The sequence below is a fragment of the Equus caballus genome, chromosome 6 (assembly GCF_041296265.1).
Source record: "Equus caballus isolate H_3958 breed thoroughbred chromosome 6, TB-T2T, whole genome shotgun sequence".
In the NCBI taxonomy this organism is placed as follows: Eukaryota; Metazoa; Chordata; class Mammalia; order Perissodactyla; family Equidae; genus Equus; species Equus caballus.
In genome coordinates this window covers 79,072,875-79,096,031 of record NC_091689.1, presented here as the reverse complement: position 1 = coordinate 79,096,031, position 23,157 = coordinate 79,072,875, and the positions used below count along the sequence as shown (strand labels likewise).

The 23,157-nt window shown below is 37.6% G+C and overlaps 1 protein-coding gene across 1 annotated transcript; it reads left to right on the top strand.

The window, feature by feature from the left end:
• Nucleotides 1–2,121: 2,121 nt before the first annotated feature.
• On the top strand, nucleotides 2,122–3,051 carry OR5BJ5 (olfactory receptor family 5 subfamily BJ member 5). Its single transcript, NM_001390998.1, has one exon. The coding sequence runs from the start codon at nucleotides 2,122–2,124 to the stop codon at nucleotides 3,049–3,051; it is 930 nt and encodes a 309-aa protein (NP_001377927.1).
• The last annotated feature ends 20,106 nt before the right edge of the window (nucleotides 3,052–23,157 follow it).

Here is a 23,157-nt window from a genome sequence, read left to right as displayed (position 1 = left end):
CACTTTGGCTCTTAACCACCGTCTGTCTGTATCTGTTTCTGGTCATATTACTGGCTGGGAAACAAAGTCCACTTTTCCCAGGACCTGGCTGGAGGCCTCTCACCTTGAGCTGCTGGAGCCAAGTCTCCTTCCAGCAACACTGCCCTGTGGTAGGCAGCCTGGCGGGAAATCCAGAAGATACGTCAGACCCAGAGCAGCCCTGCTCAGTAAGGTTGGTGAGAGACTTAGAGGCACATAGTTGTATGTAACTGGGAGAGATATGTATAAACATCCAGTCCAAGCTCCTCAGTTTACAGAGGAGGAAAATGGATCCAGATTATTGGTCGGATATTGCTACCTTCAGTCAGGTAATGGCTGAGCTGGAAGATTGAGCCTTCTACCCTTTGTCCAATGGGAGTCTTCCTGTTCTGTCCTCTATATATCAGGTTCTGGACCAAAAACGAAAGTTAGGCTTTTATTTTGAATGGGAATGTGTTACTGGCTGCAAAGCCAGATGAAGAGTAGGAGGGAGACTTCCTGAAGAATTGGAAGTTAAAAAGGTGGAGAAGAGAGAGAGAGAGACATTTTTATTTCTTCTGGCCGTGGAATCCCTAGTTCACCAGATTTTTAGTGATGGAACCCTTTACTTCAGGAAAATTCTACCACCAAAAATCAAGTGTGATTAAATAGATGAAAGGAGAGATGAGGCGAATGAGATGGATGCGAGGGCCCAAAGACACCCTCTAACTCCTCAGCCCCTCAACACTTAGGGTGGCCCCAAAAGACTATGACAGAAAATACAGAGTTCCATTCAACACACTTGGAATGGCAGCGGTAGTGCTCTGCGATCCTAGGTCTGCGGGATTTCAAAAGGGCATCAGATTCAGTCCCATGTACCAAAGTAGAATCAAATCACCGAGATGCCCGACGGTGAAGGGGAAGAGGCCACAAAACAACGTGCCCTTTAGGAGTTCAGCATCCTTTGCCCTGGGGCTTTTCTCTTTGCCAGTTTTTCCTTTGCCTTTCTCTCTGGAGAAAACAAAGCTAGGCTGAGAGTTTCCTGAAAGTCTCCAAATCTTCCCTTTAGAAAAAAAGAAGTATTCAATGGAAAAATAATTTCACAACATTAGAGAAATTGTTTAAAAGAAAAAATACCTGTAAGCCTACTACCCAATAGAGAAATTATTTCTATTTTTCCATATTCTATGTCAATCTTTGTTCATACATACAAAATTTTGATTTTTTTTACAGTGTGTTATGGGCTACATGGCTTACAAAAGTATTTGTTTCACTTACCCAACTTTACAAACGAATAAGCAAAGGCTTACGAAACTGAGTAGCTTTTCCCAGATGATACCAGTAGAATGTTTGAGCCAACACTCAAACAAAGGATATTACTCTAAGACTAGTGCTCTTTCCTCTTCAATAGCAGCTGACACAGAACTTTAGAGACCACTGGCTGAGTATCACAGACAAGGAATATTGTGATCTCATTTAGGTGAACTCCCTACTAGCAAAGTTGCTCATGACCCCCAAACTCCCCAAGACTCAGCTGTAACAATTCAAAATCACTAAGTGTGGTACATGAGGAGGCATACCAGACTAGTTGGAACATCTTGTCTGGTCCCAACTTGACATCACTTTGCCATGAGACATTAGTCAATGCTTTCTCCTCATTTTTCCTCATTTGTAAAATGAAGGAGTTAAAGTCCATTATGGCACCATCCTCACATACTGTGAGCCTATGATCTTACCATTCTGGAAAGGAATCACTTTCCCATGGGCCTTCCAGCCCCTAACCATAGAAGGTTTTACAGGCTTTGCCACTGGGGTTATTGTCCTTATTTTGACTCTAGAACCTACCTGATTTGCATGTGCATGGTACATTTATTAAAGAGTGATGAAGTAGAGTGAAGGTATAGCAATCATGACAAGACAGTGCTGGTAGTTAGAAAAGATAGCCAGTGATGATATTGTATCTGAGAAGACACTTACCTATGCTGTTCCCTGTTTTGGTCCATAGGTAAGGAGGTATACTGTTTGAGAGTAGAAAACTCCTGTTCACTGAGAATGAATCAGATCAATGTTGCATCAAGTGGAGCACCATTCATTTCTTTTGAAGGATAGAATCTTTAAGAAACAATGAAAAATGTCAGTATTATTACTGAGTTTGTCCTTTTGGGATTGTCCAGTGACCCCCACATCCAGACCATGCTCTTTGTGCTATTTCTGGGGATTTATCTCCTGACTTTGACGGGGAACGTGGTGATGATCCTGGTGATCTGGGCTGATTCTCACCTCCACACACCCATGTACTTCTTCCTTGGACACCTATCATTCTTGGATCTCAGTTTCTCCTCAGTCACTGTGCCCAAGATGCTACAGAACTTGTCGTCTCAGAAGAAAAGAATCTCGCTGTGGGGCTGCATTGCTCAGAGTTTCTTTTTCATTCTCTCTGGGGTAACAGAAGCTTGTTTGCTCTCTGCCATGGCCTATGATCGCTATGCTGCCATCTGCCACCCTCTGGTCTACACCATGCTTATAAACAGACCTCTCTGTACTGTGATTGTGAGCATAGCTTGGGCAGTGGGATTTCTGATTTCCTTGATGAATAATCTCTTCATCCACAAGTTACACTTCTGTGGGTCCAACATCATCCCCCATTTCATCTGTGAGCTACCTACACTCTTCCCTCTGTCCTGTACTGATCCTACTGTCAACGAAATTCTTGTAGCTGTGTCATGTGCACTTCTGGGGCTGCTGACACTTCCCTTGATCCTCTTCTGTTACTCCAGGATAATTTCTGCCATCCTGAGCATCCACTCCTCTGAGGGCCGAGGCAAAGCCTTCTCTACCTGCTCCTCCCACCTTACTGTGGTGCTCTTGTTCTACGGGACAGCTCTATTCAGGTACATCAGCCCCACCTCGGGCTCAGTGTTGGAGCAAGTGGTCTCCGTTCAGTATGGTGTGATCACGTCCTTGCTGAACCCCCTCATCTACAGCCTCAAGAATCAGGAAGTGAAGGCAGCTCTGAAGAGGATGATGAGGCAACAAAGGTGTGCCTTAGGTTAAGAGAAAGTTATTTGTTTCTGGTCATGAAATAGAAAAATTATCTCTAAAGGAGAATGATTTTTATAGGCACAGAGCACTTGGGGAAATTGAATTTCATTTAAATTCAAGTATTTGTCTGGACAATGAAGCAAATAAACTTCCACAAGAATAGAAGCTGGGGGAAACGAGTTTGATGTACAAGCTCTTATGCAGCAGCCCTTTGCAAAATAATCTGAGAAAGGGATCTTCGCTCCATTTGAGGAGATAGCAGGGCAGACACAGATGAAGTGTATTGGAGTAGAACAGGGTCTCTGGCCAAATTGCTGACTTTTTCTTGAGATTTTCACAAAGATATGCAATAAAGAAAGGGACCTACAGCAAAGAAGATATCAGACATAGATAATGCTCCAGAATGGAGACAGTCAGAACCATCCATTCATCTCACCTAGTGGCACTTACTGGCATCAAATGGTCAATGTGCCTGCACATAGGCTGGTGTGATGGTTAGTTTTATGTGTCAACCTGACTGGGCAAAGGGATGCCCAGATAGGTGGTAGAACATCATTTCTGGGTGTGTGTATGAGGGTGTTTACAGCAGAGAGTAGCATTTGAATCAGTAGACTGAGTAAAAAAGATTGCCCTCACCAATCTGGGTGGGTAACATCCAATCTATTGAGGGCCCAGACAGAGCAAAACAGTGGGAGTAGGGTGAATTTGCTTTCTCTGCTTGAGCTGGAACATCCATCTTCTCCTGCCCTCATATATTAATGCTCCTAGTTCTCAGATCTTCAGCCTCAGATTCAGACTTACACCACTGGCTTCCTGGTTCTCAGGCCTTCGGATTTGGATTGGAGCTATACCACTGGCTTTCCTGGGCCACCAGCTTGTGGACAGCAGATCATGGGATTTCTCAGCATCCATAATCATGTGAGCAAATCCCTCAGAATAAATCTCTTTCTATCTATTTATCTATCTGTCTATTCTTTCGGTTCTGTTTTTCTGGAGAACCATGACCAATACAGCATGGAAGAGTAAAAAGAAAAATTAATAGATCTTCAGATTGGAAATCAGTATATCATGCCTACTTTATTTTCCTGAGCTCTCCTGCCTGAGGCCTTAACATTTAAAAATATAGTATGTGCGTTTGATCCAGGTACATATTGTATACCAGTATATGGAGTAGGGGATAGACATGAATAATTATAGAAGTGAAATTAAAAGATCAATAAGTTATCCCTTTGCCTCTACTTAATTAATAAAGCTAAATATATAATAGCAGCCTATTGAGAAACATAAGAGAATACCTAAATAAATGGAGAGTAATATACTATGTTTATGGATTGGTAGACTGACTATTGTAAAGATGTCAACTGTTCCAAAATCAATTTATACATTCAGTGTAATTTCATTCAGAATTCCAGAATACTTTTTTATGAATTTGAAAAGTTGATTTTAAAATTTATACGGAAGTAAATGAATCAACAAATGCCAAGCTACTCTTGAAGATAAGAAAAATAAGGTAAATAGTCTTGCTCTATCAGATATTGATTTACGAACTGTGTAATTAAGACTTTCTATTAGTGACACAGAGACAGAAAAAATACACCAATGGAAAAGAAAAGAGAACTCAGAAATAGACCATAAACACAGAAGTGGACACTGAGATGGCAAGGCAGATCAATTTATCTAGGATGGACTTTTCAATCAATAATTTTGGAATGATTAGCTATCCATGTAGAAAATTAATGAAACTATTTTCACCCACAATATGCAAAAGTCAATTCCCACCAGACTGAAGTACTAAATGTGGAAGGCAAAACTATAAATCTTTTATAAAATAGTATGGGACAATGTGTTCATGGTAGAGAAGGATTTTTTTAAAGAGGATACAAAAAGCACTAACTACAAAAAAATTGATAAATACAATTATATTGAAAATAAGAACTTTATCAAAAAACCTTATAAGAATGAAAAGAAAAGCCACAAAGTGGGAAAAATATTTTCCACACATATGAACAGCAAAATCCTAGTATCCTACATTAGCAAAAGGAAAACAATTCATTCTGATAGGAAAATGGGCAAAAGACGAGATAGAACAGAAATTTGACAAAGTAGGAAATCCAAATCTCTAAGGTTCTCAGCCTTAATTGTCATCATGCCAAATAAAACCACAATGAAAAGTACCATTAAGCAGATATCAGAATGGCAAAAATTAAGTAGTCCAATAAAATGAGGTATTGGCAATAATATAGAACAATAAGAACTCTCATTTTGGAAAAAATTTTGACTATTCATTATGTGGTAAATTTAATTCAGCTCAGAATTCCACTACTAGGTATTTATCCTAGAGAAAGTCACACTCATCACACTAAAATAAATGTACAATAATGTACATGATAGCACTGTTTGCAATAACCAAATCCAGTAAATAACTCACATGGCTATCTACAATAGAAATAGAAAGATAAATTTTGATATATCCATACTGTGAAGTGAATACAACCAACGAAAATGAACAAACTATAGTCACATAGCATAGCATGCATGAATCTCAGATATAACGTTGAACAAAATGACACGTAAAACATTATTCTATTTATATAAAGTCAAATAAAGGCAAACAGGACTACATTATTTATGGATGCATATATAAATGGCAAAACCATGAAGAAAGCAAGGAAATCAGTAAGAAAGTTAGGGCAGCCTGGGTTATCATTAAGAGGGGAAGGAACAGGGTTCTTATAGCCAAGTGGTGTATTTCCCAGTGCTGGTAATGTACTATTTCTTAATCTTTTTTAAAAGTATTCTTATATAGTGGTCACTTTATTTGTTAAACTGTACATATATGTTGCATGTACTTTTCAGTATGTATGGCATATTTCAAAATTTTTTCAAAACTGTAAACATCAGGGGCCGGCCCAGTGGCTCAGCGGTTAAGTTCGCACATTCCACTTCAGTGGCCCTGGGTTCACTGGTTCTGATCCCAGGTGCAGACCTAAGCACTGCTTGTCAAGCCATGCTATGGCAGGCGTCCCTCATATAAAGTAGAAGAAGATGAGCATGGATGTTAGCTCAGGCCTAGTCTTCTTCAGCAAAAAAAGGAGAATTGGCAGCAGATTTAGCTCAGGGCTAAAAAGAACTGTAAACATCAAACGAAGTGGTGAAATACTGAAGTAATTTCTATTAAAACCAGAAATTGGGCAGAGATGCCTGCTTTCTCCACTATTTCCTAACGTTGTTTTGAAGATTATACCTAAGACAGTAAGACATGAAGATGAAATACTTAGAATAATTATAAAAGACCAAATTACTTATGTTGTATGCATATAATATGATTTTATTTCTAGGCGTGGGAGGAAAGTATGAAAATTAACAAGAGAGATTAAGTTGGCAACAATACAAAATAAATACACAAAAATAGTCTTTCGCTACCCAATCAATAACCAATTTGAACTGGAAATGGAAAAAAATTCCATTCATATTAGCAACAAAATCATAAATGACTAGTATTAAATTTACTAATGACTAATGCTAATAAATTACTAATAACTAGTAATAAGTTTAATTAAAAAGTCACTAGTAATAAATTTTTTAAAGAGAATTTATATGAATAAAACTATATTGAGTGAAATAAAACAAGATCTGAATAAATGAAAAGACACACCATGTGGCCAGCCTAAACAAAAAATTAATAATAACAATAATAATGGAATCTGAAGGACATTGAAAGTCTCACAAAATCGAAGAGAAAGCCGAAGCTCCAGGCTTTGGGAAGGTCAGGAACCAGAGCACCTGTAGAATCTAAGCCAGGGAGACTAAGAATCTCTTCAGAGCTCCCCTGTAGGACAATCGTAGTCTTTGCTGATTCAAATTCCTGGGTGAAAGGGTCCAACTGGCCTAGATTAAGTCACCTCTTGCCCAGGAAAGGACATTTAAAGTTTCTCTGCAATGTCATTTTTCCTAACCCAGCTTTTTAACCTGCCCTTTAAAAAGACCTACGCTCAGCAATCACAAAAAAAGAGAACAGCATTGCTCTTTAGTGAGTGTATGGTTGGCTCAATGTATAACCTTGGTTTGGCACATGAGTCTCAAGGTCAGACAGTCATGACCATAAATTAAAGCACAGCCCTGTGGCCTTTAAGTAGTTTTCTCCAGCTTTGAGGCTTATTTCTGTGTCATTGCTTTAATGCTTGTTGGCGATCAATTGACATTCTATTTTCCTCAGCGTGCCTGGGTGACCATTATTTCTTGAAGTGATCCTGCTGGAAGCCGCCTTGAGTGGCCAGGACAGGCCCCCTTCACCTTTCACTTCATCCTGACTTTGAGCTCTGAACCATTTTGAAGGTGCCCTTGGCCTTCTGCCTACTCACCAGGATTAGGCCTCCTTAGCAGGCCACTCTCCTCACTTCCTACTGGTGCATTTGTTGTGCCATTTAAGGCCCTACTACTTCCAAGGGTTCAGCAATCTTTGAACTCTCCTTGGCACAATGGAAGTCAATGAACCAAACTCTGCAGCGTTCCTCTTGCCCAGAGACAAGATCCCTTCTCTGTCTTGAGACTCATGTGCCTCTAAAGGGCCTGGTCTCATGGCACAGAATTAGCCTTCCCAGCCCTGGATGTGACCAACTGTGATGGAATCTACTGCAGCCAGAACTGATTCTTTTGCTTCAGCTCTGATCTTTTCTTTTTCTCCAATACCCTGCACCCCAAGACATGTGTTCTAATTAGGATTCCTGTATGTCCTTTTACCTATTACAGGCTGAAGTTATTTATATCTTGCTAGAAATGCAAATACCATTTTTAGATGAGGCAAACATGGAAAACCAAGTTCAAATGATTGTGATTGTGTTCTACTCCTCCACAAACCACTGCCTTGTATCCTAAGTTTTTGCTAAACAGAGATGAGGTCCGGAAAACTGAGACCTTAACCCAAGGACCCTGGGAGTCCTGTGAGAGTTGGAAGACTTCAACAGATGAAGAACTTGATCTGGGATGGACAACTAGACAGGATACACAGGTTAGGTCAGCCCTGGCTACCAATTTTACTATATAATCACCTGAAAAATCTAACATATAACATTGAGAAGTAGAAGTAGAAGGGTTTCCTATAGCATGGGGCAGTTCTAATAGAAAGAATTTGGGCGTTGGAATCAATGAGTTAACCAGTTGATGACTTTTGGCAAGTTATTGAATCTGTGTGATCTAATATTCTTGTCGGTAAAATTAGTTTAATAAAGGATCATTCTACTCTTGCTTTCATTCTCACAACAGTTCTATGTTAAACATATGCCATTTTACAGATGGCTCAGAGAGGTTACTTAATAGCTTACTGTTGCAGAGCAGAACTAGGGCTGTGTCCGAATCTAGGTTTTTGATCTCAATACCTGTGTTTATTCCTGACTTTACCACACTTTAATTTCCAAGACCCTGATCATCCCAAAACACCTATTGCTTAGATGGAATTCTCGGTAATCTTTTTATTTTAAAAATGCCTTTTGATGTTGTTTTGGTGATATTATAATATATAAAATTTGGGGGTATCTGAAAACAAAAAAGAAAGAATGAAAGAAACTGCCCACGAAAGAATAGGTATTATATTTCCCATACATTTACTTAAATAAATATAGCAAAATAGTCATTAATTAGCAATACAGTGAAATATATTTAAAATTCATATTTTATATTTGCTTTTCATTCTAATTATAGGCATTTATTTTATTCAGCAGACATTCAATGTTTAATGTGTTAGACCAAGAACAGGGAATAAGGAACAAGATGATCAATAGATGTCTTAGGAAGATTTACACTTTCAAGGAACTTCATTCAACACTCAGTGGACCTGATGTATTGAGTATTTAATACTCAGTGCTTGGTTTCTGGGATAAAAGGTTTATTAGTGCATAGTTACTTTCTTAAATATCTTGCCATCTGTATTAGTTTTCCAGGGCTGCCATAACAAGTATCACAAACTGTGTGGCTTAAAACAACAAAAAGTTACTGTCTCACAGTTCTGGAGGTTGTTAGTCTGAAATCAAGGCATCAGCAAAGTTGGTTCCTTCTGAGGCCTGTGAGGGAGAATCTCTTCCTGGCCTCTCTAGCTTCTGTGGCCCTTGGTCCCCATCCTCCAGCTGCATCACTCTAATTCTCCATCTTCACCTGGCATTCTCCCTGTGTCTTCATGACATCTTCCTTCTATACTTGTCTGCCTCTGTCTCCAAATTTCCTCTCTTGATGGACGCCAGTCATATTGGATTAGGGGATACCCTAATGACTTCATTTTAACTTTATTACATCTATAAAGACCCTATTTGCAAATAAGATCATATTCTGATGTACTGAATGTTAGGACTTCAACATACCTTTTTTGAGAGATGCAATTTCACCCATAACACTATTTTACCTTTTTTTCCTGTAAAGTTTGCTAAATTAGTTTAAAATTAAATGAGTATGCTCTAGTCTATTCTGATCAATGTGATGATTTTTCATATTGCTACTGCAAGGTGATGAAAACTCATGTTTTCTTTTATTAGACTTTTAAGAAATGCCTAGAAAACTAAATTTAAGTAGAGGTTATCCAAGAATGAGGGAAAATGTAGTGTTCTCAGCAATAAAAGTATCAGTTTTATAAAATATGAAAGACTGAAGCCAAGGTGCTGCAAAGAGTAAGTCGTATCTGCTCTGAGGAAAGTCCCCCAGATGGGGAGAGATTCCAAAACTGTCATCCATGGGCCACAGGATTGCCATATTGACCATAATGGTATTCTACACAGGTCTTTCTTCTATCCAGAGAGTTCAACTTACAGCAAAAAATTTATGAGCAGAGGGCTCATGCTGGTGGAATTTATTGGTCTTACTACATTCTCCATCACTCTGAAGTTGCCATAATAAAATGGTGGAATGGCTTTTTGAAATCTCATTTATCATGGCAGCTGAGTGACAACAGTTTGAAGAACTGAGACAGTGTCCTACAGCAGCAGTTCTCAAACTATTTGATGTCAGGACCCCTTTTATATTCTTAAAAATTATTGAAGACTCCAAAGAGATCTTTTAATTGGGTTATACCTATTGATATTTACTGTTTTATAAATTAAAACTGAGAAGTTTTAAAATATTTATCAATTAATTTAAAAATAACAATAATAAACCCATTATGTGTTAACATAAATAGTATTTTTATGAAAATAACTATATTTTTCAAAACAAAAAAAATTAGAAGAGTAGCATTGTTATACATTTTTGCAAATCTTTCCAGTATCTGAATTAATGAAGAAAGTTGAATCTGTTTTAACTGAAGTATATGGAGACTATCCTGCCTCAGAAAGAGATATTGTTGGAAAGGGAGGAGCATTTTCAGATCTGAAACAATATTGATGAATTTTTCATACTCTATTATGTTAAAATCCTTTGGTCTATATTGCACTTGGAATGGAATTTTCATTCAGGCATTATTTTTTAACACTATGCATTGGTCATTTGAAAAATGCTGCTTCACTGATGTTCCAAATATTAACACATTTATTATATATTATGCGGATGAACCAAATATTGACGCAGTTCATTACATAACATCAAAAATCAATCTATTAAGAGCCAGCCCTGATGGCCTAGAGATTAAAGTTCGGGGCACTCCACTTCGACAGCCTGGGTTTGGTTTCCAGGTGTGGCTGGAACCACACCACTCGTCTGTCAGTAGCCATGCTGTGGTGGCAGCTCACACAGAAGAACTAGAAGGACTCACAACTAAAATATACAACTAGGTACTGGGGCTTTGGGGAGAAAAAAATAAGACAGAGGAAGATTGGCAACAGATGTTAGCTCAGAGAAAATCTTTCCCAGCAAAAAAAAGAAAGTTTTAAAAATCACATCCATTAATAAAGCATAAGCCCCAATCTCATCAAAATTTTATCACTGGCAACAAGCAATGTCAGTTTTTTTTCCTGTGTCATGCTCATTTAAGTCAATTTCAAGAAAAAGTCTGCCAAATACTCAAGTTTGACTAACTATAGTTTGCCAGTCATTCTTTCAAGTAAAAGTGCTATTCTATTTTTTTAGAAAAGTAATTACTTCAGTTCACAACTCAAACAATTATACAGGTTCTTTTCCTTGAGCCAACCATTATGCTTAGGTTTGCAGCACAAGTGATTTATATATACTTCCCATTTTGTCACACAGGATAGTGGAAAGATGTGTACTCAAGTGTCAAGATTTAATAAAATTAACATTTTTTACTGCTTCACCAGGAAGTTCTCAATGTTGCAAAGCAATTCTATGTTTTATTCTAAAGACTCTAAAAAACAATTTGGAGCTAACTGACATCTTAATATTGAGTCTTCCATTCCGTGAACATAGTATATCTCTCCTTGTATTTAGACTTCTTCAATTTCTCTCCACACTGTTTTCTAGTTTTCAGTGCACAAGTCTTACACATCTTTTGTTAAACTTATCCCTAAGTATGTCATATTGTGAATGATAATCACAAATGGAGCTGTTTTTACTTTCATTTTTCAATTGTTTGTTGCTTGTATATAAAAATATAATTGATTTCTATATTGGCCTTGCATCACATGACCTTCTTGAATTCACTTATTATAGTCTAGTAATTTCCTTGTAGATTCCTTCAATTTTTCTATGTACATGACAATGTCACTTTTCCTTTCTAAACTATGTGCATTTTTAAAATTTTTGCCCTTTTTTGCACTGATTAGGGCTCCAGTACAATGTTGAAAAGAAGTAGTGAGAGCAGACATCCTTGTCTTGTTTCCAATCTTAGGGGAAAAGCACTCAGTCTTTCACATTATCTATTATGTTTGCTGTAGGCTTTTCAGAGATAAGCTCTAGCAGATTGAGGAGGTTCCCTTTTATTCCTAGTTTATGAAGAGGTGTTGCCTCTTGTCAAATGCTTTTTTTAGCATCTGTTGAAACCATCATAACAGTTTTCTATTTTATTCTGTTTATGTGGTAAATTTCCTTTGTCGATCTTCAAACACTAAAAAAACCTTGCAATACTGGGATAAACCCCAGTTGGTCATAATGTATTTTTCTTTCAATATATTGCTGTAATCAATTTACTAAAAATTAGTTAAGGATTTTTGCATCTATGTTCATGAGTGGTATTGGTCTGTAACTTTATTTCCTGTAATGTTCTTGTCAGTTTTGGCATCAAGGTTATGTTTGTCTCATAATGAGTTTAGAAGTGTAATGTCTTTGTCTGGTTTTAGTATTAGTGTAATTCTGGCCTCTTTAAATGAGTGAAGTGTTCATTTCTCTCTTTTCTGCAAGTTTTTTTGTAAGATTAATATCCTTTTGTCTAAGTTTGATCAAATTCACCAGGTAAAACATCTGGATCTTGAGTTTCCTCCTGGTTTATGATTACAAATTCAATTTCTTTAGTTGATATAGTGCTATTTAGGTTTTCTACATTTTCTTGTAATTTGGTAATTTATGTCTTTCAAAGAATTTGTCCACTTCATCTAAATTGTCAAATTCATTGGCATAAAATTGTTCATAACATTCTCTTATTAGCTTTTGAGTTCATGAAGAATCTGTAGTGATGCACTGTTTAATTTCTGCTATGGGTGATTTGTCTTTTCTCTTTTTCTCTTAGTCACTTAGTGGAGGTTTATTGACTTTACTGTTTTTTTTTTTAAAAAAAAACAGCTTTGGGTTTAACTCATTTTCTCTGTTGTTCTCTGTTTTCTATTTCATTAACTCTTTTTCAATTACTGCTTTTTGTTATGGCCCCTTTATATTTCTTTTGAGTTTAAGTTGATTTTCTTTTTCTCACTTCTTAAGGTGGAAACTTAGACCACTGATTTTAGACCTTTCTTCTTTTCTAATAATACCATTTAATTTTCCTTTAAGTATTAATTTAGCTGTATCCAACAAATGTTGACATTTTCATTTTCATTTACTTAAAAAATATTTTCTGGGGCCAACCTGCTGGTGCAGCGGTTAAGTTCTCACATTCTGCTTTCGTGTCCTGGGGTTCGCCAGTTAGGATCCCGGGTGCAGACATGGCACTGCTTGGCAGGCCATGCTGTGGTAGGCATCCCACGTATAAAGTAGAGGAAGATGGGCACGGATGTTAGCCCAGGGCCAGTCTTCCTCAGCAAAAAGAGGAGGATTGGCAGCAGTTAGCTCAGGGCTAATCTTCCTCAAAAAAAAAAAAAGAAGTTAAAAAAAATTTTCCTATTTTATGTGTGGTTTCTTCTTTGAAACATGGGTTATTTGAAAGTGTGTCTGATATTTAATTATTTGGGGATTTTCCAGATATTTTCAATTATTGGTTTATAATTTAGTTCCACTGTGATCAATTTGCTTAATAGCTCAGGATAGTTGTAGCTTGAAACTATTCCATGTGCACTTGGAAAGAATGTGTATTCTGCTGTAGTTGGGTGGAGTGTTCTATAAGTGTCTATTAGATAAAGTTTGTTGACGGGTTATTCAACTTTTCTATATCCTTACTGATTTTCTGTCTACTTTTTTCTAGTTAATTACTGAGACAGGAATGTTGAAATGACAAGTATAATTCTGAATCAATTTCTTCTTTCAATTCTGTCAGTCTTTCCTTCATTATTTTGAAGCTCTGCTGTGTCTTCTTGGAAAATTGATTCTGTTATTATTATGAAATGTCTCTATTTATCCCTAGTAGTATGACTCGTTCTGAAGTCTACTTTGCCTTATATTTATATAGACCCTTCTGCTTTCTTGTAATAGCTTATTATGTTATAACTTTTCCCATCCTTTTACTTTTAATGTATCTTTTCTTTATATTTAAAGTAGGTTTCTTATAAACAGTGTATGTTGTATCTTGCACTTTTATCTAATCTGACAATCTATTCATTTTAATTTAGATTTTTAGACCACGTACATTTAAAGTAATTATATGTATGGTTAGGTTTAAAGATATCATCTTGCTATTTCTTTTCATTTTGTCCCATCTGTTCTTTGTTCTTTTTCTTTTCCTCTTTTCTGATCTCCTTTTGAATTAATTGAGAATTATCTAGTATTTAATCTTATCTCCACTATTGGCTTATCAGCTAGGCCTCTCTATTTTAGTGTGTGTGGGGGGGTGGGGGGTTGCCCTAGGATTTGTAAAATGTATCTTTAACTTATCACAATTGACATTAAAATAATATTATACCACTTCACATATAACGTAAGACCCTTAAAACAAAGTACTTCCATTTCCTCCTCCCATCTTTCATGCTATTTTTGTGAGACATTTTAGTCCTATATACATTATGAACCTCATAATTTGGGGGGTGGTCGGAAAACTATATCCCATGGATTTAATCTAGCCAATTACCTGTTTTCATAAATTAAGTTTTTTGAAACACTGCCATACTCATTTTTTTACTTATTGTCTATAGTTGCTTTAGTGCTACAACAACAGAGTAGAGTAGTTGCCACAGAGACCATGTGAGATGCAAAGCCTAAAATATTTACCATCTAGCTCTTTACAGAAAAAGTTTTCAATCCCTGCCAGATACATATTCATTATTTTTGCTTTAAATAGTCAATTATCTTATTAAAAATATAAAACATAAATTTTTTATATTTGCCTATTTATTTCCCATTTGTAATGTTAGCTATTCATTTATGTAGATCCAGGTTTGCATCTCGTATCATTTTCCTTCTGCATGAAGAACTTCAACATTTCTTGTAATACAGGTCTGCTGGCAACGAATTCAGTCTTTGTCTGAAAAACATTTGTATTTTGCCATCATTTTTGAAAGATATTTTTATTCAGTATAGAATTAATTGTATGTTAACAGTCTCCTCCTCATTCCCCCCTCCCTACTGTCAGCATTTTAAAGACATCATTCCATTATCTTCTGGCTTGCAGGGTTTCTGATGAGAGGTCTACTGTAACTCTGATCTTTGTACCACCATGTGCATTATGCCTTATATCTCTAGCTGTTTTAAGGGTTTTTTTTAGCACTGGTGTTCAGCAATTGGAATATAATGTGCCCTGTTGGTGAAATGTTTATATTAGTTCTGTTTGAGTTTACTGAGCTTCTTACATCTGTGGATTTATAGCCTTCATCAGATTTGTAAAACTTTAGGATACTATTTATTCAAATTTTTTGCTTCCCCTCCCCCTTCTTGGATCCAATTACACATATTTCAAGCTACTTAATATTGTCCCACACATCACAGATACTCTGTTTATTTTTGCAATCTTTTTCTCCGTGTGCTTCATTTGGGGTAGTTCTTGCTGCTCTGTCTTCAAGTTTACTGATTTTTTTCCCTGATTATTAATCTCACCCAGTAAAAATTTCATTTTCAGTATTATATTTTTCATCTCTAGAAATTTCACTCTTTTCATGTCTTCCATTTCTCTCTGCATTGTGTTCAAGTTTTCCTTTAAATCTGCGAACATATTTGTATTGTTTATAATAGCTGATTTTAGAAATCTTGTCTGATAATTCCACCGACTCTATCATTACTGGGTTGGTTTCTATTTACTAATTTTTTTCCAGGCATGGATCATATTTTCCTGCTTCTTTGCATGTCTAGTAATTAGTGATTGGATGTCAGACGTGATTTTACATTGTTGAGTATGGATTTTATTGTAGTCCTTTAGAGAGTGTTGAACCTTGGCAGGCAGTTAAGTTACTTGTGGATTCGCTTGATCATGTATAAGTTTTTATTTAAGCTTTGTTAGGATGAATCTAGAGTAGCCTTTACTCTAGGGCTACTTTATCTCTCCTATTAAGGCCTGACCCCTCTAATTCTCTGCTGAATGCTCCATGTATTCAATGAAGTGTCTCACTTTGGGAGGTGGGAATACAAACAATTCTTAAGCCTCTATGAGCTCAAGAATTATTTGGGTTAGAGAACTGGTACTTTTTCTTTTCCTAGACTTAGGGAGTTTCACCCTATAATGTACATATTCAAAATCATCCAAAGACTCAAGAGACCCTTAGGCAGATTTCTAAATCTCTTTCTCTGCAGAGCTTTCTCCTCTCCGGTACTCTGCTTACAAATTGTAGCTGCTTCAACTATCTTGAACTCTCATCTATGCCTCCTCAACTTAGCAAGACCACTGACCTCTGTTCGAGATCCCTGTCCCTATGCCATGGTCCGGAAAATGCCTTTAGGCAAAAAAAGCCAGGGTGATCTTGTTTCCCTTCTCTCAAGGATCACAGTTCTGCTTTACCCATTGTTCAATGGCTCAAAACAGATGTTTCATGTTTTTCTGCAGTTTTCTAGCTTTCTATGGTAGAAGGTCAAGTCTCCTGGCAATTATTCCTTCATGAGCAGAAGCAAAAGTCTCCAGATGATTTTACAGGTACAATCATGTGTTGCTAAAGGATAGGATACATTCTGAGAAATGTGTCATTAGGTGATTTCATCATGCAAACATCATAGAGTGTACTTACACAAGCCTAGATGGCATAGCCTACCACACACCTAGGCTATATAGTACTAATCTTATGGGTCCACCATCATGTATATGGTCTATCATTGACTAAAACATCATTGCATGGTGCAGAACTATATATTCTAACAAAGTTTTACAAAGGAGGTCACTCCAATCTTAAACAAAATCTTCCAGAGAATAGAAAAAGGGAATACTACTCCCAATTCCTTCCATAAGTCTAGTCTAATACCAAATTTAATACCAAAAATACACAAGGAAAAATAATAAACAAAACTTTTGGGCCAATCTCATTCACAAACACAGATAGAAAAATACAAAATAAAATATCAGCAGACAGAATCAAGTCACATATAATATGATAACACATCATGACCAAAGTGGGTTTATGCTAAGAATTCAAGCATGGTTTAACATTTTAAAATCTATCAACATAATTCACCACATTAACAGATTAAAAGAGAAAACATTTTATGAGTATATGAATATATTTAGGAAAGGAATTTGATGAATTTTCAATACCTTTTTGTGACAAAATAAAAACTTTTATCACTCTAGGAATGGAAAGGACATAAAATATATTAACCATAAACCAAAATATGATAAATTTGACTACAAAAAATTAATACCTTATGTCATCAAAAGACGTGATAAAGAAAGCGACAAGATACAAGACAAACTGTGAGAAGATTGTTGCAAACATGTAACTCACAAAGGGTTACTAAACAGAACATATGTTATAAAGAACTCCTGAAAATCAATAAGAAAAGTTCAAACAACTCAATAGAAAAATGGGCAGAAGATAGAGATAGGCATTTCACAGAAGAGGAAACATATAGCCAATAAAATAGGGAGAAATGTTCAGTTTCATTAATGATCAGGGGGACACAAATCAAGACCACATTGACATATCGTCCATTTAGCTGTCTGACAAAACCAGGTGTTGGCAAGGATGTGGATCAAGGGAAAGAAGTTCTTATACACTGCTGGCTGCTAAAAGTATATACTAGTACAACTACTTTTGTAATTTGGCATTATCTCGTAATGATGAACATTCACATACTCTACGGTTGAACAATTATAGTCCTAGAGAAACTCCTGAACATGTGCGCTGGAAGTCATGTACAAGGGTATTCATAGTAGCATTGTTCAAGGAGGCAAACAAAAAAAAAGGAAACAATTCAAATTTCCATCCACAAGGAGAAAGATAAATTTAGTGCTTAGGCATGCACGGGCATAAAAATGAAAAATGGGACACATAGTGTATTTATTTTCTATTGTTACACAATGAATTAACACAATTTAGTAGCTTAAAACAACACAAATTTATTATCTCACTGTTTCTGTGGATCAGAAATCCAGGCGTGGGTTAATTTGGTCATCTGTTCAGGGTCTCATCAGGCTGAAATCAAAATGTGAACAATGGCTATGATCTCATCTGAGACCCAGAGTCTCTTCCAACATTTCGTGGTTGTCGGCAGAATTCAATTTCTTGCGACTGTAGGACTGAGTTTGCCACTTTCTTGCTAGCTGTCAGCCAGGGACTGCTCTCAGCTCCTAGGGGCTGCCTTCAATTCCTAGCCACATGGCCCCCTCACAACATGGCAGCTTCTAATCTCTCTGACTTCACAAAGAGCCTACTTATATGGGCTCACCTGCTTAGGTCAGGGCTACTCGGGATAATTTCCCTTTTGATTAACTCAGAGTCAACTGATCAGTACCTAATCACAGAAGCAAAATCCCATCATATTCACAAGTCCCATCCATATTCAAGAGGAGGGGATTATACTGCACATGTACACCAGGGGGCCAGAATGTTCGGGGACATCTTAGAATTCTGCCTAACACAGTCATATAATAGGAAAATAATCCTAACCTTATGAGGAGCCTATATTATTTCAGCCAGTATATGCAATAGGCATTTATAGTCTCAGAAGAACTTTTAACCCAGCTTCTACTTCTTTCTGCCACTGGGTATTAGACGGTGCGAGGTATCTGTCTACAATAATTCAACAATCTGGTATACTTAAAATAAAAATTAAGAGTCAGAGATAAAAGAATTAAAGATTATATTTTCTGTAACTCATAAATAAAATGTGTTATTAATAAGCAAATAGCTAGATGAAGAAATATACTATATCCATGAGAAATCTGCTTAGAGTAAGTTTTCATACTACTAAAAAAAAAATTGACAGTTTGAGATTACACCACTTCGAAACTCTCCCAGTGTAACACGATATTTCACAAGTGCTGTCTTGGCCCACTCTTGAAGTCATGGCTAAAACTCTCAATTCTCCTTTGCTGGCAATTTGTCAAACCCCCACCCCAACTACTTGCTTTATCAGGCTCTAACTCCTAACTTACAATACACACATACCCAACTGCCAGAGGCCCCCAGATACCCATTCCAGGGACAGACTTTTTTATCTCAGGCCCACGGAATTGCTCAAACTACCCAATGCCTAGGATGCCTGCGAAACCTAGCTAACTCCATCCTGCTCGCCATACATAAGCACCTCCTGCAATTCCTGCTAACTATTTCCCTGTCCTGGGGTGCAAACCCCTGTGTGGCCCTGCGTGACAGCCTTCTCTGGTTTGGAGCTGTAAGTAACAGAGCTCTGCCTTTCATCTATGTCTTTGAGTTGTGTCCCACCATCAAAAAAATCTTTAAGTCTTATAAAACATCTAGTCTTACCCTGATTGCAACACCAGCTGTCACTAACTGACAGCTGTCTGCACTTGGTCCACTATTTGCACTGACTACAAATTATTTCTGCCAAGTAATTCCCATGGCCAACATCTTACTTTTGAATGGTGCTTTATAAGTTTCACACTGTATGCCTATATTTTTGGTTGTTAGTCCTCACTACGGCTTTTAAGGAAAAGAAGAATAACATTATAAAATTTGACAGATGAAGTTAAGGCTCTCCTCTCTCACCCAGAGGCACAGCCAGAACGAAGAAACAAATCTTTTGGTTCTCAGTTTAGTGCTGTTTCTAGCACACCTTTGTGCCCACTATTTAAGTTAGCATAGTCTTTTTAGTTAGAATTTTCCTGCTTAAAAAGTACACAGAAACTGCTACCTCCTTGTAAGTCCACTCCCTCCTTCTCTCTCAAATTCAAGGACAGTGGGATTTAAGGGTAAGCCACAGAACTTCTTAAGCCTTTTCACCACTACCACCCATTGCCAAGCATAATTTAAGGGACCCTTAGTGCTCTGATACTTCTGGAAAGACAGCTCCTCTAGCCTTAACTCTATCCACAATAGAAGTGAAAGAGGGTCCTCAGAGCTCAACACACTTCTCATGAGACCCTCATTCTACCATACACACTTCATCTACTCAACCCCAACTAACCCTTAAACCTCACCTCACCACTGACAAGCTGACTAGGAGACCAGTCCCAAGAAGGGGGCTATAATTAGAACTGATTATCCACCTCCCTCTGAGAGTACTAATCCCATCATGCCCTATATCTCTGCTTACAGCACTCACCACAGGAATCCTTGGCCTCCAGATCATCCCCCATCATAGAGATTCTTACCCTATTACAGTCCTCTACATGCCTAATTTGAATCAGACTCTAATCCCCAAAACAATCTCTAATTCCTTCCACTGTGACCTCTGGAATTCAGGGTCTGCCATCGACAAAATCCCATGGCTATAGACTGAATGTTTGTGTCCCCCCGCCAAAATTCATATGTTGAAATCTAATTCCCAATGTATTTGGAAGTGAGAACTTCAGGAGGTGATTAGGTCATGAGGGCAGAGTCCTTATGAACGGGATCTGTGCCCTTGTAAAAGAGGCCTCAGAGAGCTCCCTCACCCCTTCCAGCATGTGAAGACACAGTGAGAAGACACCAGAAAGCAGGTTCTCACCAGACACTGAATCTGTTAGCGCCTTGATCTTAGACTTCTCAGCCCCCAGAACTGTGAGAAATAAATGTTCGTTGCTGATACGCCACCAAGCCTATGGTAGTTTGTTATAGCAGCCCAAACAGACTAAGGCATCCCTTTATCCTTCAACCTCTTTGATAGATGTTTCTTTCACCTCCTTTATCCAACTGAAACCCGGCTACACTTGAGGACACGCACACTTCCCTTGCAGTCCTCTCAGGGGTGGCTATTTTTTCTCCTAATACTTACATGCCAATGCTTTCCAAACAGTAAATTGTAACTCATTTGTGCATTGTAAATCAATTTAGTGGGTAGTAAAAACAAAACTTCTAAAATAAAGTAATAGAATAGAAAACATCAGCATATACTACATGTAGTTGAGTGTTGTTTCATGAAAGTTTCAATTATACAAATGATGGCTTTTGAATATATATATATATATATATATATATATATATATGTTTGAAAACCACTGCTTTATACCACCTAGGGTTAGAAGCAGAATAAGTGTTCTCTCTGCTCTTTATTGCTGCCTCAAGTACCATTTCCCTTCTTCCTCCTCTAAATAATGTCCTGCTCCTTTGAAGCCGTGCCATCAAACCATTCCCACACACTGCCCTTCCTTGTTATTATCACCTACCACACTCCTAGTCACTCTCCCTCTTTCATTAAAGACTCCCTCAACTGGCTTGCTCTCCCACTCTCCATAACCCCATCAGCATTCCTGGTGACTTCAATACCATGTGGACAATCCATCTCATGCCCTGGGTTGCATTGTACCAGTATGATTATTGAAATACTGAGATATTTTCATAGCCGCTGGTGCCTTCAGAACACTGCATCAGCATTATAGGCTACATCCATTTTGATGGATCCATGCCCATGCTAGTACTGGTGGTTAAATACTTTGAATACTATCAATGCTAACACCCTAGTCTCTCAGCTCCTTGACTTTCTCTTACCTTAAATGATGTGTCCACCACCTCGGGCACTCACTCTCAGTCATATCCTATACCCAGGTATTATCAACAACCGCAACCCCTCCTGAATCTCCAGTTCAAGCACCCCACTCTGCCGCCTATATTTTCAGCTCACTCCATTCCAGCCAATTTGTCTACCTAACTGAGACTCAGGAATAAAATTTATCTTGCATCCCATCTTTGCACTGTCCATCACTCTACTACCATCCTCTTTTCACCCCCTGTCCAGCTTCAGTTCCTAGGTCTTATCATTTACTGAATTCTTACTATGTATTAAATTGTGTATTTACATCACTTCATTTATCCTACACAACAACCCTATGAAGTAGGTATAATGACACTCATTTTATTGATTAGGAAACAGAGTTATATACATAAATCTTCCCAGGATTATAGAACAAAAAAGTGGAGTTTCTACAATTTTAAACGTCTGAATCACTATTTCCTTAACCATAAACTAGAGATAAAGATAATTTATCTCCCTGAGTTGTGAAGATCACATGTGAGCAAAAGCACTTTGTAACTTGTAAAGTGCTCTACAAATGTTAGTTATAATTACTAACTATTGAGAAGAGGCCCCATTCTTTCTCTCCACAAGAGTCCTAACCTGACACTTCTCTCAATCTTCCTCTTTCCCTTACAGTCACGGACATAGATGAGTAAATTTCTCCATTGTCCTACTGGTAGAAAATTCATCTCTGACATCAAGCTTCAAAACTTTGAATGAAAGAAAAGCAGTGTCATAATGGTGGTTAGGTTTTAATTAGCAGTTGAAAGTATAGTTTCATTACGGCCAAACAGGCTTTATAAGCCAAGCTGATAATTCATTATAATCAAATGACTAATAAAGGAACTTTTATAACACAGTCCTAAACTGGTGAACACCTGCATCGTACTTTCTTATTCAAACCACAGCAGAAGAAGAGTTCAGAAATGAAGGAGCCAAGGCTGACAGGCAAGAGACTGAGTCCCTTAAGGTCTTTTGAAGTCCCATAGAGAACTTGGAACCTTAGATGTCTGGGACCTCTCCCTGAGCCCCAGAAAGAACACTGCTGTGTCCTAAGGAACTCTGCATTCCACACACTAGAATCTGGCTATGGGTCCAACTCATCCCATTCTGTTGATCTGAACTCTATCAACAGGGCAGTCCTGGACCACCAAGTTTCCTTAGAATGATATAATTAAACCCATCAGGTATATCACTTCTTTATAACACTAAATATAGTGACTCCCTATTACTTAACAAGGCAAATAAAAAACCCTGACCCATTATTCTAATCTTTCTATCAATTTCCCCATTTCATTTCTTCTCTATTCTAAATAGACACTCCTACATCTGTGTGGTCTTCATCCCGTAGCAGGCCACAGCACATCCATATCTGCCTTCTGATTCTATCCAAGACATTCTTCCTACATTTTGCCTTCAAAGCTGATCTTGAAACTCTTCCACCAGAAAGCCTTAAAATATAGACTCATCTTCCTGCTACTCATAGCATATTTAATTATTCCACCCTGTAACATCATATAGGAGTTTGGACTTGTCCATGTATTACTGTGAATGGTAAGTTACCACTCTGGAGAGGTGCACCTGATTATAAGCCTAAGGCCAGGGCTCAATTCCCAATTTCGCCTTTTGGCTCACTTAATGCCCCTGACCCCATGTTGAGATAATATCTACACTTTACAGTTTGTTGATCAGTAGTTAAAGAGATGGCATGTCAAAGCATAATATAAAGGCATTTTACATTTTTTCCCTGTGATGTTTAAAACAAGGTTTTGGCATAAGGTAGATGTTTATTAAATATTAATAACCTACAATAGTACCGGGGCTGGCCCCGTGGCCGAGTGGTTAAGTTCTCGCGCT

Excerpts from the sequence above, each read along its gene's own strand:
- OR5BJ5 (NM_001390998.1), top strand. The coding sequence starts at position 2,122 with ATGAAAAATGTCAGTATTATTACTGAGTTTGTCCTTTTGGGATTGTCC.